Source organism: Aptenodytes patagonicus, chromosome 2 (genome assembly GCF_965638725.1).
Source record: "Aptenodytes patagonicus chromosome 2, bAptPat1.pri.cur, whole genome shotgun sequence".
In the NCBI taxonomy this organism is placed as follows: domain Eukaryota; kingdom Metazoa; phylum Chordata; class Aves; order Sphenisciformes; family Spheniscidae; genus Aptenodytes; species Aptenodytes patagonicus.
The window spans coordinates 47740008-47758375 of record NC_134950.1 but is presented as its reverse complement, the minus strand read 5'-3'; the positions used below and the strand labels follow the sequence as shown (position 1 = coordinate 47758375).

Here is an 18368-nt window from a genome sequence, read left to right as displayed (position 1 = left end):
TAGTATAACAAATTCCCAAGACAGCAAGTGGTTCCAGTAATGTATAAAACATAATTTAATCATGTTTTCAGTTTACTTTTTATGTTAAATGTACTTTTATACCACTTTTTTTTTAATAGAGTAACAGAGTGAATTTGAGCTTGTTTTCAGCAGGCTCTAGGCAGATCTTGAAATTATGTGAACATGCAACTTTTTGACATTATTTTGCCTTTATTCCCCTGATAGCAGTTGCTTTTTTGCCCGGGTTGGCCAATGGGAGCAGAAAGCCTCCATCTCTGAAAGTAGTTAAAAAGTTGTCATTTTCAACTAAGAGCTGTCAACTTGTGCAATGGACATGTTCCCACGAGACCTACAATTTCCTAGATTTTCTAAAGCAATGCTTTCTTAGTGCTGGCATAGCAACATTTTAGTTGGTCGTGTCTGATTCATTTATATGCATTATTATAACAGAAAAGGAAGTGTGAAAAGCTAACAAAAATCAGACCTAAAGCATCCACTTGAGAGGGAGTACCGGGAGGATTCTTTATTAGAGGTTTCGTTCTCGATTTTTTAACTGTGATCACATTTTCTCTATGTCGACAAAAACATGTAATAATTTAAGTTGAACACTCAGTTCCATTCCCACTCCAAACCCTTTCACTTGCTCTAAACCTTATCACACAAATTGTGGGGTCTGGGGCTTTGGGTGGCCAGGGGTGACATTTTCCACTGCAAAAGTGACTGAATGGTTTGTACTGAAACAGGTGGAAATTTTTCAAACACAAAGACCCCAAATCCTTTCAACTTTTTTATATGAATGCATTGTTAAAAAATTATTATTTATTCAACTTGACTGTTTTTCCAGGACAGAAGTCTCATTGAGTAACACTTTCATGTTTTTCTCATCTTTTCCCTTTTTCTCCAAACTCTGTTTTCATGTTTACCAGCAGAGATTAGGAATATTGCCAAATGTCAGGTAATAAAACCCATGGACCAAGGGAGATGGAGTGGTCAGTCCAGTCTGCCCAGCGTGCCGCTGTGAGAAGGGCTGTTGGTTAAGCCGAAGGGCACAGACGATTTGTTTAAGTGCTGTGAAGACACAACTGCCCTGCATCTCTGTGTTTTTCTGGGAAGGAAACAAGATTTTAGAGATAGTGTGCATGTCGCTGGCCATTGACATTACCAGTCCTTTGAGACGTGGACCTGGCCATTTACTGTTTGGGAAAGATGGGACGCAGGATCCGTAGCCCCAGGCCCAAGTCAGGTTACTAGCCCACAGTTAACGGATGCATGGGTTTCAGATTTGCTGTGCCCACTGCCTGAGGTCAGCGGTGGCCTGGCCTCTCTTCGGCTGTAGGGCCCCGAACAGTGCTAGTTGAGTTGACTGGCTGCATTTAAAGCTCACGCACTGTGGTTCATTCCTCACATGGGCTTCATCCAGGAGTTCAGGAGATCACAGGGGTGTAGGTGCGTTGGTTGGTTGGACCCTCGGGAGGTCGTCTGGTCCAGCCTCCCGTCTGACGCAGGTCTAGCTCCAACATGAGACCATGTCAGCCTTGGCTTTGTCTAGCAAAGACTTTAAAACCTCCACAGATGGAAACTTCACCACCTCTCTGGACATCTCCCTCCAGTACAGTGCCACCCTCCTCATGGTTTTATTTTTTCCTAATGTCCAACCTGAACCTCCCAAAATGCAATTTGTCCTTTTTGTGTGCTTCAGCACACAATTTTGGCTTTGTTATCCTTGTAACTACCCCTCAAATAGCTTCTAACTGATCCTCCCTTGCCACCTCTGCCCCAGCCTCAGCAAGCCCAGTTTCTTCAACCTCTTCCTCCGAAGTCAGCGATGCAGTGGTGAAGAAGCAGGATACAGGCACTAGATGAACTGCTCACATCCATAAGTCATACTCTAGTAGCACAATCAAATGATTCAGCGTCTCTTTTGGGTTTTTTTCTGAACACATACATAAAAACCAGCATTATGTAGACCGTTCCATTTGAAAATAACAGCAGGCTGACAGCACAGTAATTTTCAAAAATGTCTGCTATATTCACTCAGCTGGTGAGTTTGGTTTTCCTCTTTATTTTTCTCCTTAAGTCCTCCTCTTCTTAGCATGTAGGCGTAAAAAAGCTGTAAAAGAACTGTGACCGAGTTAACTGGGAAGAAGCAGCTTTAGTTTTGTGAATTTAATTCTAAAATTACACAAGTGATAGGGATGGTTTTTGAAAATCGCCGAATGATAAGTAACAGAAAAGAACCCATGGATTAAGTTATAAAAAAGGTCGAGAAACAGTTTTATAACGTGACAAATCATATGAGTCTTAACTTGGAATTAATTCTGGCATTTCCAAAGTGCTGCAATGAATTTAGAGCTGTGAGGTTCATTAGTACTCATTATTTCTTGTATGAAAATCTCTCTATCCCAATGCTGACTGTGGAACAGAAAGAAGCCTCGAGAGAATTCAGAATAACCTCTCCGCACTCCACCAAAGAGAAGTAATTTATCCAGAAAATTCAAAGCAAACCCAAATACTTAGCAGTACTTTCAATGCATCTTAATGCATCCAGTGTTTCACAAGCCACTCTTATTTTGCTCTCGTGGTTTGTAATAATACCATCAAGAAATATGAGATGCACCTATATTTACATAACCCTGAAATTGGTTCAATAAAAATCAGTCTCAGGCAGCTGAGAACTGACCTCTTTCATTTGCATTTTTTGGCTGAATTGTGAAGAGCAAAATGTTGCTTTACTATGATTTCCAAATTAGTTTGCAGACTTAAGCGGTGCAGATGCATGTCTGATTTTCTAAAAATACTCGTTTAAAATGTACCTCAGCAATTTTTTGTGAACCTCTCATTAGACTTGCCGTGCAGGTCTCCTTTCCATTTGTCAACAAAATGTTAATCCTAGGACTTTGTAACTGCCTGACACAAGGAGATACTAAATTAAGATCATCGTACCATTTGGCACACTTAGATATGAAGGAATCGGATGGAAGCGTTTGTGCTTGAATAATTAATACAATCAAATGGTGTCAGGAAGGAGAAGAAGCAAGCTAAACCCTGACCTTTCTTCATTCATCAGCTTTAATTTAACTCTTTTTTGCGGAAGTAATTTGCATTCATCTCTCATCTTGTAGACCAGCTTTATGCCCGAAATGAGTAGAAAAGAATTCATGTCAGTAGGGTTTGGTCTTTTATGCTGTTATTATCAGATCTCTTGTAATGCAAATTGGTTTTCTGTCTGAGGTACTTGACTTTGAAAGAGTCAAGTGTGTAAACAGTGTCTTTACCATAAATACGCCAAAAGAAGAAGTTTGCAATATTACCTGACTGTAGATCCTGACATAGTTCCGAGAAAGAGCAGCAGTCGTCTATCAAGCATTTTCCATTACCAGCTAAAACTTTGGTGCCTCCGATACAGGAATTTAAGATACTTGATGATGCTTCAGGATATGGAGGAGCACCAAGGAGAAATTGGTGCACCAGCAGATTAGGCTGTTTACGAGCTATAGCACCCAGAATCGTCCTTTTAAGTAACTGCGTTTCTTTTTAGACATAGGGAAATATACTTGAGCATGTAAATTAAGGGTGAGACGTTTACACGTGAGGGGGCGGCTCCTGATGGTGAGTGACTCTTAACTGGGTGACTGAACACTGTGCACAAGCGGAATAGTCCGTGGTTTCGCTACCAATAATCTCTTTATAGAGCAACCTGGAAGGGTAGAATGGAAGGGAAAATGGGAACATCTGCAAATCTGTGTTAGTGCAGACCCAGTTACCCCAGGGTCCCACAGCAGAGCAGGCAACAGTCTTCTCATCCGTGGTAGGAAGAGTTTCCAACTTCCCAAGTGCCCTACAAGTTTCTGTTCACAGCTCAAATACCTATGGCTCACCTAGGTAGAACGGCTTTTCACTTTTTTAACTTTTTCAGGGATAACCACAGGAATTGGCCAGCTCCTCCTTTTTTTCTCTCAATAAAGCAGCAGGCAGAGGCTTTACTTGCTGTGCCTGTGTGGGTGCAGCACCTTAAACCAGCACTCCTTTTAAAAACCTTCCCTAAACATTTCTCAACAGGCAAGCTGCAGTCAGACAGACAACGAAAGCTACGTAAGAACTGATGATGAGGAGAGCTGCTTTCGGACAGATGATGAAGAAAACTCGGCTGCGAACTTCACAGAAGAGTGGAACCAAGAGGTGCAGCGTCTCTTGACAAAAAAATCACATAACTAAGTTCTGAGGACTGTAGCACAGTACTTTTGTTCTAAGAGTTGTAGTTTGTAGATGTGTGTTTTTGACAACAAGACTTTTGTTTAAAGCTAACTTATATTAGCTACATCTTCTGTAACATGGCTCATTACCGGTGAAGAAAACAGACTGACGTACGTACTGCTGTTACAAAGGATGGCGGTATTAATAACTCACGTAAACCCTTTGCACATGATATTGAACCTGTTCAGTTTACAATGACAATACTGTTTATAGATAGAAATTTGATTTCTGAATACATTGAGATTTTAGTAGATCAGTTTACTATACACTGTACATTTTTTCCACAGAAGAAATAAAAAGCTACAATTATGCATTTAACACTGAATGATTATACTCCTGAGTGTATATATCTAGTAGCCCAAAAAACAAAGTACCAGACTATATTTGCAATTTGTTTGCAAGTCTTTAAATTAAGACTTATACAAAATGTACTAAAATAATAATAATATAATTAATAATAATAATAAAAAACCTCTTTAATTTAGGGCTAATGTGTAACTTAGGAATGTTTCTTTCAAAATAATCTAACAAATCAGCCATAGAAGTTAGTGTAAATATTTTTTTCCAAATAGATATCATATACAAAAGGTGACATTCAAATGATATAGAATCTAGTTTTTAAATCAGCACAGATCTTCTTAAAACTGTGAACTATGTTTTGAAATACTCGTTGCTAAAGCTGTTTATAAACCACAGGTGCCATAAGATCCCTGAACTGACTGATGTTATGTATAATCCTCCATGGTATTGTTTCATTGATGTTTTAGCTTTAGTAAGCATGTGTTCGACAAACCGGCTCTTTCCATCTCCCCGCCCCTCCTCCTCCTCCTTCTCCCCCCCCCCCCATGTTATTTTCGAGGCCTTCAGCTTTAAATGTACAGGCTTAAAGTGCGCTTGCAACTGTTTTCTTTTTATTTCCGAATGTGTATTGCCTTAGCCAGCCACCAGATGTTCTGCATGCACTCTTGGAAATGTGTGGTGAGACTCTTTCGGAGCTAGATGGAGAAATAGCTATCAGTGAAAAGCACAAGAGAAGCGGTGGATTTTTTCAAAAGGACAGGCATACAGTTACAGAATTGGAGTTTTGTCCGATTTAGTATTTTTCGAGTATAAAGGCATTTCAGGAGAAGGGGGATTTACCTGGCCATTTTGGATGAGGCAGTGAGGCACATAGCACTGCCGTGCAGAGAACCAGAGCCAGGCCAGGAACAGCTAGACCAGAAGCCGGGCAGTAACGCTGTGCAATGTTACATGCTGGCTGCACAGCTCTCCTGAGAAGCGCGGTGTGTTAGCTCAGGACGGCCTCTGCGCTAACGCAATTTTACTGCCCTAATACCGTGTTACGGCTTCCAGGATCTGGCTGACCCGAAGTGACGCTAACAGCCCTGAAAACAGTAGCGTTTCATGCAGATACTTCACACCAGCACAGTTTGCCTACAGCAAGTGATGAGATACCCATCTGAAGCAGGTTAACATGGTTTGTCTGTCCTCGCTTTCATGGTGACGTGGATGTGCGCTGCCGTATTTACGTGAGATTGCTATGTAGCTCGACCCAGTAAGTCCACTTGTTTGCATGCACTCTCTAGGCTCGTGGCTGTTTCCCTGGGCATTATGTGTTGGGGAATGAGTATCTGTATGAAAGAGCTGCTGCCATTTTTCACTTTCATATTGTATTATTGCGTCTGCAGATCTCTTGTCCGCATCTCCTTGCATATCTGGGCTTGGTCTCAGACATCCAAATGCATACTAAGGCACCCAGATATCTTCATGTAAGCTTTTCATTTTTGCAATCACTGGTCTTTGCTCCTGGGGTATGTGCCGTCCTGGCAAGGCAGGCACCATATCCTCCGATGCCCCCTCCAACCTCCTCTCAGGAATGGGTGAGCCTCCACTAGTGCCTAGCACTCCATGTTTAAAGCTACTCCAGTGAAGCTGTAGATGTTGTTGTCAGCTCAGGATTCCAGACGAGCATTTCCTGAACAGAGATAAAACAAGCTAGAACACAGCTACGTGCAATGGCTGACTAATTCAACCCATGTCATGTTTAACTGTACCCAGAGTAATAGATCCCTCCCATCATCTTAATGTCTGCGTGCTCATTATCGCTATGCTTAAAATAGATGCAATAGAATAAATCCATTGCAAGGGCTTCCGGACTAGGAGTAAGGAAAAAAGTTGACGGATCAAGCGCCTTTCTCTCAGGCTGGTGTCAACAAGGTGATGCCCAACAGAGCTCTGGGTCCCTTACGCCCTGGAGCTCTGAGATGAAGTACCTCTTACTTGGCTCTCCAAATATCTATTTTAAGCATTTTCCAACTGCTAAGCTGGCTGCGTTTTCGCCCAGCTGGTCTTTGTCTGCTTGTTGAATATTATTTTGGTTGTGGTTTGCGGTCATTAAAACAGAGTTACAGAAGAGGTCCCTGGCGTGGGCCTTTTCTTAACTGCCAATGGCCCACCACAGCAGTCAAAACTCCGGGTGGTTTTACTGTCACTGGAGGGAAACCAGTGGTTTGGAATCGGGAGACAGGGATGTGAAGATGTATAGGGTCCTCGAATGTCCAAAGCGAAGGTGGAGAATGGGTTGTCTGTAAGTAGTAATGTTAACTAAACTGCATAAAAAGGTGTGTGGCCTTTGTTGTGATATAATACGTATTTTCTTATATGCATGAGCCAAATTGTTGCATCATAATTTATCATAAGTGTGTCCGCCTTTACTTTCAGTCATCTTCTCCCATCCTTATTGGTTCTTGGCAATTACTGTAGATAGACCTTGTAAATATTGCAACCTCGGGTTGCTGTAATCACGTTGGTTCAATTCAGCAGACGGAGCTGTGAACAACAAGCACTCCACTGTGTCCTGAAGACGAAAGGGCATTTTTACCTTTGAACCAAAAAAAAAAAAAAAAAAAAAAAAAGTATGAAGAGTTACATCTTGAGGCTACTAACTGTAAGACATTTTTAAAACTACTGTACTTGACACCACTTGAGACAGATACAGAGACACTAAAGATGTCACGATATTCATTGGTATTGTAACAGAACTGCTATTGTATGGGTTTTTTGTATTGCTGTTAAGTATTGTTTTGTGTGTGTGTGTGTTGGAACCTACTGGGGACATGTTATATTTTGAAGTGATTAAACTATTTAATTGTGTGTCTATATTTTGGAATGGAATTATTTCTTCATTAAAAAGATTTTTAAAAGTAATCTATGGAGCATCATGTTTGTGGCTTATTTTGGTTTCAGAAGTCCTGTTCCACGGAGCGGAAGCACAGGGTTTTTTCATTAGAAAAGGAATATGTTTCCCCGTGGCACAGCAAGCAGTCTTCGCTTCACCCACACTCCTTCCACCGCTTTCCCCAGCGCTTTGAGCATGGCACAGAGCAGCGCCTGCGTTCCAGTGGCCCAAGCAGTTTCTTCCTGGTCCTGAGGAACCTAAACCAAAGCCCTGTCTGCAATACCGTAATTTTGCTTACCCACTGTGCTCCTTAGAAGGAGCAAAACCTTGGAAGAGGCGCATTTTAATGGCTTTGCCATATACAGTCACGTTATCTTTTGTTGCAGAAGGACATGATGTCTTTAGTTTTCCAATTACACTTTTAAGGTGTCTTTCCATATCGGGTGTTGGTAATTACAACTGGTTGCTAACCTAAAGGAGCACAGAGCTGCAAAGCAAGAGCTCTTACTTAAAGCAACAAGTTTGTGTCCTGGTGAAGTACCTCCAGGCATGGCGAAGACAGCTGGGAGGCAATGCCCGGCTGTGCTTTCTGTGCCCGTGGTGCTGGTGGTCCTCCACAGGGCAGCTTCTTGAGGGTGTGCTGCTGCCCCGCGGTGGCAGCTCTTTCCAGCGGACGGACCGCAACCGGCCATTGCAGAGCGTGTCCCTGGCAGCTCAGCGCAGCCGAAACGTCCCCGGCTGTACACGTGGCGTTGCTAACTGGCCAATTAATTACACCGGGATGGGGTCACTTAGAAGGAAAGCAGTAGCAGCACACCAAAACCATCCTCTAATACTTGCCACATCGTTAAATATCCCAGTGTCTTGGGAAGCAGATAAAACCCAGTCTGCTGCCTCCCTCTTCAACGCTGACTGCTGTGGTAACCTATAAATCACCAGGGTGTATTTGCCCTAATTCCCCTGTCTACATGGTGACGTTCCTCAATAAAGATGATCATTTTACACTGTAAATTATTTGCCAGATCTGCTGAACTTTGCTTCCACAATCCCAGTCCAAATTCATATCCGCGGGATTGTAAAATATGATGACATATCATCAGCTCATGAGGATAACTCTCTTTTATCCGTGCATAATCCCAAATTGCTGTATTTCTTCCTAACCCACAGTCAGCCTATGGCCTTTGGGGAGCAAAGGAGCCAGTGAAAACTAATTTATAGGCAAAGGCTGTTTTCTTCTTTGCCTCTTGGTTACTCGAGCTACTTTCTGCTCCCCACAAGGAAAATAGACTCATACAGGAAGAAATAAATTAGTTTCACTTGCAAAAAGAAATAAAATAAAAATCATGAAATAAAAATAATGAAATTAATAAAATTAATAAAATAAGTGGTCTTCCGATCAGGGAAGCTGGCACCTTGGCTGCATCAGTGCTGAACTAGGTGACTGAAAGCACCTGGGACTTTCTAAAAGCACCTGGGAGTTTCCTGCAGCAGCACACGGATCTATGACCGCTCTTCCAAAGTTGCCTTGGGAGGCCTGTTGCTCAGCAGTTGTGTATTCCCTTGCAAGCAGCCCTTAGTTCCAGGTGAAACCTTTTAAGAGAATATCGCAGGAATACGAAGCCGAGTCTATCGCAAAAATAGGTTAAGTGGGATGGGAAATCTCTATTGTTCCACAATGAAAAAATGCACTGAAGAATTTCATGTGCTTCAGGATCATCCTGTCTAAAACCCCAGATAATCCACAGATTAAGGATTCCCCTTTGCTTTCTCCTGAGTGATTGCCACCGGTTGAGTTGTCTGTGGATTAGGTCAGCTATCCCACACTGCCAGCACAGCACCAACATGCCTTTGGCTGCAAAAGGCAAAGCGGCAGAATTAGGTTGCACCTCTCACCGGCTTCCCGTTCCCCCGAGAGAGATACAAGCCAATGATGAACAGGTCCCAGACCGGAGTAAGCCTTTCTGAGGGCCCACAAGTCTGGAGCTTTCTAGAAAAGGCTGTTTTGGGGAAGCAAACTCCCAGGACAGGGCTGGGGGACGTGCAGAGGGGAGCAGGGGAATCATGCAGCCACATCATGCAAACTTTGAGATAAGATGGTCAATGCAGCTTGAAGACAATAAAGACTAAAAAGGTAGGCAATGTGAAACAATAGTTGCTTTTCTGTGTCTTGGAAGGAAATGGAGGAGGCCACGGCTTATTTTGTCATTGGTATGCGACGTTGCAGAATGTAGTTTGCAATTTAATACAACATAATTTAGCACTAGCAAATTAATCTCCTCACAACTTACGTTTTTTACGCAACACTCAGCAGTAGCCAGATGGCAGATGTGTTAGGCCTGCTGCTTGTTATGCTAATTGTCAGCCATAAAGGCCTCCCAGTTAACGTTTCTTCTCCTCTGCTTGTTACAGCCCAGCATTGTGTGCAGCCCGCATGTTCTCTGAGAAAAGAGGCACCCTGCGAGTACCTGTTTTGAGTGGTTTTCTTATTACTGCTGGGTTCAGTTTTGGGCCCTCTCGGTACATTCCTGTCTAAAAAAAATCTGGGTCAAAGTCATTTCCAATTTGGTGACGTGAGCCTGTGTACATACATTTCTTAACCTTTGGTCTTTGCATCCCCCAGATCTCTGAAAGCCTCCCCTCAACCCAGCCTGGGGCACAAAGCCTCCCTGCTCCTCCTCCCTCCACCACATGCACCTCAGTGTGATTGCAGGATGGGAGGCTGCTCCTCGCCTGCACACGAACCTTTCTCCTTGTATTTTTGCTGTCGTTCCAGTCTCGCACCAGGGTGAGAGGGGATGTGCCTGAAACCCCCCCCCAAAGGCGGGGAGCGGCTGCTGCTTGCCTCGGAAGCATCTTTCTCACCATCGGTGAGCATCTCTCTCCGGCCTCCTGTCCCACTTCTCACAGGAGCTGCCGTGGGGCCCAGACTGGAGTTTCTCCTGGGTGCAGTCCCTCACTCAGGCCAAAAAGTTTCTTTTGGACATCCAAAACTCTTCCCTGGTTTCACCGAAAATGTACCCCCCCGGCCCCGCAGGCTTACCTCTCCTCCTGCACCCCTCACTGTTGCCTAATCCAATTACACTCGATTTTTTTTCTTTTTTGCTTTGTTGTTTTTTAAGGCCACTGACAGTAGCCTTAAATCCCCAGCGATGTTATGCACATAACACTGCTGCTATCACTAGGAATCGTGCTTAGCAAGCCTTGAAGATCTACTTTTGTCTCCACGCTTCTTTTACGTCTGTCTTCATGTGAAAAAGCAAGAGCTTACAGGCTCTGTAAGAAGCAGCTTTCATCACCATATATATTATGTAAGTGCAGCTAAACTTAGAAATCCCCCAACAGACCTCAGCTCTGAAAAGCCACCCTATCGCCCTCTCTACAAAGCAGCAAAGTAGTATTTTAGTATTTTTAAATGGCACTGCATGCTCTCCAGAGCTGGTTTTACATTTGCTACCCATAAATGCGCTCTCGCTCTCAGCTCATTTGCCCAGAGCCCCTCGTAGTCCCTAGTCCCCCCAGCAGACCTAAGAGTTCGAGCCCTGTTTGTTTCGGCTGAAAGGCTGATATTGGAGCTATTGCAGATGGTAATTAGTACTCGAGGGAGCGCTGCTTCCAGGGAATCCTCTCATCGCTCGCTCTGAGTCGCACGCTTATTGGAGGACGCTTCAGCAGAAACACATTTTCTGCTATGTTTTGGATCTAAGGTCTCACAAATTAATTGAGTTCATGTATAAATGCAAGAAGGAGGAATGCAGAACACTAACCTAAGGTCGCGATTGTGAGAAATGTATGCAGAAAGACACCTGTTCGCCAATTAAAAACTGGGTTTATAGAGGTTATACAAAGTCTGCACAGCTCTAGCATTGGTTGTTTGTCTGGTAAAGCGATAATCAACAGAAAAAGTAACGGGGTTTGGCTGCAAGTGGGGGTTACCGAGGCTGATGGTGCCTGGAAGCAGAAAAATTAAACCATCTTAAGTTTAGTTGGAGATCCATCACTTAACCTAAAGGGAGCAAAACCAGAGGACTAAAACCAAATGAAAACCAGATCACTGTTTTCGTAGCTATTCAGTGGCCAGCTACTGCTTTCCTTGGGAAGCAACTCGTTATTCCCCTTGCGTGTTGCGCTGCTGGTAGCGATACAGCTCAGCTGCTCGGCTAACGCTGCTGAGCTGCAGGTGGTTTTCCTGCTGTGAGGACGCAGCGGGCTCGCTCCTGCCATGGCTGGGCCGTTAGGTACAGCTGAGGTGCAGCGGGCAGAAGTTTGCCCTAACAGCGCTCTCGAGTTGATAGCAGGACTGCATCTGGTCAACCCTTTAATAAAACGTGATGAATAGCCATGGGGAGTCTTCCCTGGCAGTTGAAACCTTTTCCAAGATGGAAATAATGTTCATGTCTTCAGCCACCCAACAGATGAGACAGAAAAGCTAGTGGCCTTGTCCAGAAAGTATGAGCCAGCCTAATTCTGGGGTGAGGTTTCACACTGGGCTGTGTGATAATTCAAAAAGCAAGAACCCTTGTATCAGGTCCTTCCCCTATCCTTTGCTGTAGGCTGTCTGTACAGTAAGAATATTTATTCTCTCACCTCTGAATATAGAACTTCGCCAACACAACTTAAGCCAAGGCATTAAAAAAACCCTGGGAAAGGCAAGGCTTGAATTTTGTTGAGTATCTGCATCATGCCCTGTTGCCTAGGTATCTACATTTAAAATTCAGGGGCTTGTTTCTAGGAGTTATGAGCTAGAGAAATAAACAAGCTCTTTTAAGGATGCAGAAGAGAAGAGGACTCAAATTTGGTTTGCTGTGTTTATTTTGTTGTGCTCATGTGGACATTCATTGTCTAACGATGACCTAGAAACATAGATACCCTGCGGAAGCCTTTCCCTTACTTGCTTCAGCCAGCTTTATATGCCTAGCTCTGTATAGTCCCTGGCACAGACATGACAGACGTATGCATGCGTACACCGATGAGTTTGTTCTTGTTACATTAAATAAGAAGGGACATTCCAGACTGCGTGGGGTGAGTCAGATGCGGTAAGAGGTTATCCTACCCAGTTTGTGTGGGTCAGGTTTTTCTCATTTTCACTGTACAAGAGGATGAACAGTCCCCCACCACGCAAAGGCGAGAGCTGCGCTGCACGTGTCCTCATGCCAGCCCCTCAAGGCAATGCTGGCCATACCCTGCCAGAGGTGGTACCCCTCTGCACCCCAGGAATTGCCTTTCCTTGGCTCACAGCTCTGCTTTTGCAAGATCCCATTGGTGTGAGGGCCCTCATTTTACTGCACAGCGGCCACCAAGCCCTCTGGCCTTGGTTTTGTATCTCTGGAGCATGCAGATGCCACGATGGAAATCAGGGACCCACCACACCAAACACAGGCGGGTGTCTCTCCTCCTCCAGAGGAGGGGTGATCTAGACTAAGAGGAAAAACATGCGAAGAAAGTGTAAAAAGATGAGGTGACAGGGATGTTCACCTGCCGACATGAAGTATCAGTAGACATAACTGGTGGGCTTCAGGCCGATTTACTTTTAAGATCTGAATCAACAGTAGCTATTTGGAGTATCCGAAAGATGTGCTTGCCCATTGGCCTCATCCGATTGAAGCAGCACGAGTGCAGCTCCCCTGATCAAGAAAGAACTTTTCTTGAAAGGCACAGTAGTAATGAAAATATTTATTCTTTATGCCCTATGAATGCATTTCATTACCATCTAGTGATACCATAGCTGTAACCCCAGGAAAACTTATTTTCAATATACTGTATGTCTACAGAGATATTCAAGATTACTCTGGAATTTCTGGGCTGAATTCTGGCAAGTTTAGCCCAACCCAGCACTTCCCTTAATGTAATTGCCTACAGGGGCATGTGGACGTGTCTTTAGCTGCATAAACCTAATTATGCTCCCACAGCCCCAAAACTGACAGCTGAATTACTGTTCCAGAATACTTGCAGAGCAAAACTTAACCAGAAGCGTTGCAGCTTGATTTGTTGGACCAGCAGTCTGAAAAGAAAGATTGTTATGTAAATTTCATTTGGAAATTATTAGCAAGAGCGATGCCATAGAACAGAACAGAAGCCTTTTATTTTTTAAAGGCATTCCACCTTATTATAACCACATTCTGTTTCTGGTTACATTAGCATAAATAAATTGCAGGTATATGAAGTATTTTTGGTAGAGTAGACAGGTTTTTGAAGATGAAGTCTTTCTCATACAATGCAGTCCTAAAAGAGGTCTTAAGTGTTCTGAAAAATCCAGCATTGATTGAAAGTGTGATTTCTTTCCCCTGTAAAGCTGCAAAATTGTTGTTCTGGAAGCACTTGTTCTCAGCAGAAAGTTGGCAGTGTTCATAAATGAAGTCACACTGCGAAACTTAAAAAAGATACCCACCCCGGCCAGTCCTAGTCGCTACCTTGCTCCCTCCAATGCCTTTCCTTCTATATTTGCTGCCTGAAGTCAAAGTCGGGCAAGGTCTGAAATCTCATAAAACCTACAGTCCATGAAAATCTGTTGCTAAATAGGGGTGATACAACATAATCATGCAAGAAGTAATCTCTGTCATAGTTGAAACTTCATTTGTATGCCTATTTTCACAGTTACAAGAACCGATATACCTTCAAACTATAGAAGGATAGATAAAGAACACTTAAGACCTCTTTTAGGACTGCATTGTATGAGAAAGACTTCATCTTCAACACCTGTCTGTTGGGCCGTAGAGTATGAAGAATTTTTCAGCTTTTCCTTACATTTCTAAAGAATCTAAAAAGTAACATCCAACAGATGTGAAACAGGGAAAAAAATAGTTGATTTTTAAAAAGTACAAACCTACAGCCATGGTAGTTTTAGAGAGCAAATGCAAAACCCATTCAAATAACTATAGAAAATGCAGAAAGACAGGAACGTGTATGTATTTCTTTACGGTAGTCCTCAGCACATCTGTCTTCTAAAAAAGTCTGCCGCATTTCCACCAACAGCTGTATCCTGGCTTTTTCTTGTAGTAAAGCAGAAATTAAGTAGCAAAGTTGTAAAACTAGAAGAATTCAAGAAAAATAAATATGCAGTGAAGTGAACTCAAAAGGCTGGGGTTTATTTATTGCAGATAAGGACTTTTCTGTAGAAAATAATTGCAGGAATGGAAGAGTCGTGTCACATTTTTCATGACAAACAAAAAAGCCAACAAGCACAGATTTTTGGCATGACATTAGGCTTGAGGTTTTGAACAGCCCTTTTCACTGCATGTAGAGACAATAATCCTGGCACGATGCGAGCCAAGTTGCTGGCATGGAGCACGATTTTCAGCCATCCTCTCCTTCCACCCTGCAGCCCCAGCTACTGTACGGCTTGGTGTGAAATCTTGGTCCCATGATTTGCTCTGTGTCCCTTCAGGTCCTCGCTGGAAACAGGGGAACTAATGAGCAGTGGTGAATGAGACCAGGAAAGAATAAAAATCACTTTGGAATGATTTTGAAGCATTTCCCTGAGTTTTTGTGGGCAAACAGTAAATTAAGACATCAGGGATATTTAAAACATTGTCCTTAAGCATAAAGTCATACCTAAAACCCCACTGTTGGCTTATATTTTCAACTTATAGCCAAAAACTATCATTCTTGCTGCCACTGCTGCATCTCCTCTCCTCCTTCATTCTCCTAACCTAACGAGTTTTTTCTTTTCCAACGTCTCCAAGCACGGGCCCATCCCTGCTCCATAGTGTCCTCCTCCAGGCCCCAGTCAATCCACATGACCTGCATTTTGGCCCGGCTCGTCTCACCAGTGAGACATGGTAGAGTCGGAGCTGCGTCCTCACACCCCAGGGACAGAAACCCCAGTCCTGTGTGGCGGGTCCCGCTTCCTCCCAGCAACAAGGAGGCTTGATGTGCTCATGTCTGTGTGCTGTCTTCGGCTTGAGGCTAAATATCTGCCTGAAGCGCACCCCGATGAGCTCTCCAGGAGGACATTCTCCACCCTGGTTCTAGGAAACCTGGTCCTGAGCCACAACTTTCCTCCCCACAGCAGGGTCTACTGCTTTCTCTGTCCCGCAGTTTAACTTAACGTTGAAGTTCAGCAAAGCTCACAAGACGTGGACTGTGACCTCCGAAAAAGAAAAGATTAATTGCTTTTTCCCATGCCTTTTGCTCTTCCTGTGGTTCAGCGAAGGCCTTGACTTCCATGGCTTTGAAGTATTTCTTCCTCAACAGTGTCTTTGTTTTCTGCATGAGAGATTTACCTCTTGCCTAGCCTTGAAAATTCAGGTGGCTGGAAAGTTGGAGAATTTACAACTTCAGAGGAGCCTCAAGACTAAGCAATGAAGAAAGAGAGGAACTTCCAGGCAGCCTGTAAATTCTTGGGGCTGAGAATGTAAACTTGTCCAAGCTTACAGTCCCTTCCAGCACAAAACTGGTGTAAAAGAGCATAGGTGCAAATGTGAAAAAGCCCTTTGTTCATTTGTTTATTTTCTCAAATACCTGCTTTAATGCAGTGATAAATTAACATTTTATGGTGCCTCTGTGTCAGTTTATAGACCGTGGCACTTATTATCACCTGTGACAGCTGAGGTTCCCAGCCCGATCAGCGCCTGCAAAAGCAGAGGAGAACAGATCTGGCTTCACCTCTGTTCTGAGGTCACAAGGAAAAAAATTTTGGAGACAGTTTTTTCTTTTCCAAAAAATTGCATTTGAGCTTTTAAAATGCACCAGACGGAATGATTACAAAGACCCACAACACCACTTTACAACATTTGTCATGGATGGTCACCATTAAAATCTGTTTCAATGGCATGTATAGTAACTCTGTCCAATTATGTACACAGTTTTAATATGAAAAAATCATGGCTTTTTTAAAAATTATTTTTAATTATTTATTTAATTTAATTTTTTATCTATTAAAAATTGGTTCAGATGAAAAACAGTTGTAAGAGAAAATTTCCTTTTCAGAGAGAGACTGGCATAGCTAAAAGGGAAAAAAGAACACACGCGCAATGTTGAAGGAAGTAGCATTAACTAGTTCTGAAGTGAGAGCTTTACAATTACATTATATATTACAGTTTTTTAATAAACTGCATTTAAATACATGCAATCAGTCCAAAACTCCACAGACATCGGACTCAGGCAGGGAAGGGGGAGAGGGCACGTGTGCACGTGCGCACATGGCTGGGGGGACGATGGGGGACACTCATGTGCCTTCTGCATTCCAGATTTATTTCGGCTTTACAGAGAAAACTCTAACTAACAAAATGGAGTTGCAGTCCAATGTGTTCTTATCTGTCGGTTTCTATTTATAATTACCACAGGACAGAAATTAAGCCAAAACATAAATTGTAGGATATAACAGTTGGAATACATTAATTCTAGCAGCTCTGGCTGCTCCACTGAAGAACCCGTGTGAGAGGGCAGGGGAGGCGCCTCCTCCCTCTGCACTTACATCCATCCTTCTCCTGGCTTTCGATTGCTTGGAAAGCAGGGTGTGGAGCTGTACATATGCTGTGCGCCACGGCCTGGAGCAATGTTGTTGCAAAGATTTTCTAATTCCTGGGGGACTGCCCAAGTCAAGCAAACGCCAAACTGTTCAGTGTTGTTCTACAAATATATTGCTGCTGGAGAGGGGGATTTCGGGAGACTGGGCAGTGCTGGAGGATGTTAACAGACACGAGGTAGCATGCTGACAGCATTATCCCAGTCTGTTAACAGCTGTATTAGCCCTGGTGAAGCTGTTGCAGTACACTTGCTAAACCTGCTTATTTTGTTTGGGCATCCATCAGGACTTTCAAAATTACTTTATCCACTGTTTCGGAATAACATACCAACTGGTGAGTAAGTGAGTAAAACTTTAAGCTATGCATAAGTAAATGGTTTCATTTCTGCCGCGGATCCTCTGCACAGGAGGTAATGTGTTGCCGTCACGCTTTGCGAAGCTCAGCCAAAGATCACAGTGCAACTCACTGGCCAGCTATGCCATCCTCTTACTTACTTGGCAAAATTGCTTTTATACATCTGCTCTGGTCATATTTCTCCTTGCTTAGCTCATAAAGAAACCCCATTAAATCTCCCTTGAATCCAAATTCACAATTTCCAGAAATTGGTTCAGTCAGCAACGTCTGTACTCTTCTCTGCTGAGGAGAACATGCCTGAATTATCCACGTGCCTCCCGGCTCTGCCTGTACAGTCAGGAGCCAGGATACTTCATAGCCCCAACAGCTAAATCCCCTTGCATTCTTCACTTAGTCCTTTGCCACAGACATTCCTCATCACTTCCCCTGTGCAGCGTCCTTGTGCAATGTTTCCTAGCAGAAATAGCCGTAAAGCGTGTTGATGAATTGAGGATTGTGGCCCCATTACCTCCAGGAGGCAATAAAGAAGCTTTTTAATAACAACAATTAATAACAACAAGCAAAACTTGATTAATGGGATGGGAAGGCAGTATTAAGAAAATTTCTTGTTCATTAGTTGATTAAGAGCTCCAGGAACCATAGATCATACTGCTCTCACTGAGGCTTAGCCAAAGAATGAGACAAAGATGGTGACATCTCTACTACAAATAATTGATTTCAGTAGTAGTTAGATCATGCTTTATACCAATGATGGAAACTGTTAAAATTGCTTAGTAATAGGTGTAAACGCATGGGCTATCCAGCGATACCAAAATTAATAAGAGTTATCACCATACCATGAAACCAGACTTGTGCCCCACTTTGCATGGTCCTTTCCTGGTGGTGTCATGATAGTCTTTCATAATACACAAAATAAAGTAAATTCATCCTTACTCTTTATCACAAAGATTAAGAGATTTTTCATTCATCCGTGGGGTTGAACGTCACTGCCGTAGGGTACCTGTGGCCAGGCATGCACCAGCCCTGCTGCGAGACGTCTCCCTTTGCCCCACAGACCTGGGGATCTCAGTGGATAAGGCGAGCAGAAAAGCCTTCAGGTCTCACATCAAATTGAATTT

General features: G+C 43.3%; 1 protein-coding gene across 17 annotated transcripts in view; it reads left to right on the top strand.

Moving 5' to 3' along the window:
- DTNA (dystrobrevin alpha) overlaps window positions 1-7461 on the top strand; it is a 232854-nt gene extending 225393 nt beyond the window's left edge. For 16 of the 17 annotated variants that reach the window (XM_076329753.1, XM_076329752.1, XM_076329764.1 and 13 more), the window contains one exon: window positions 4060-4148. Coding sequence is in view for 1 of the 17 variants with exons in the window: in XM_076329765.1 (XP_076185880.1) it covers window positions 4060-4215 (156 nt within the window). In the remaining 16 variants the exon portion in view is untranslated. Of the gene's footprint in view, window positions 1-4059 lie in introns of all 17 variants that reach the window. The other variant, XM_076329765.1, reaches the window with a different exon arrangement.
- Window positions 7462-18368: the final 10907 nt, after the last annotated feature.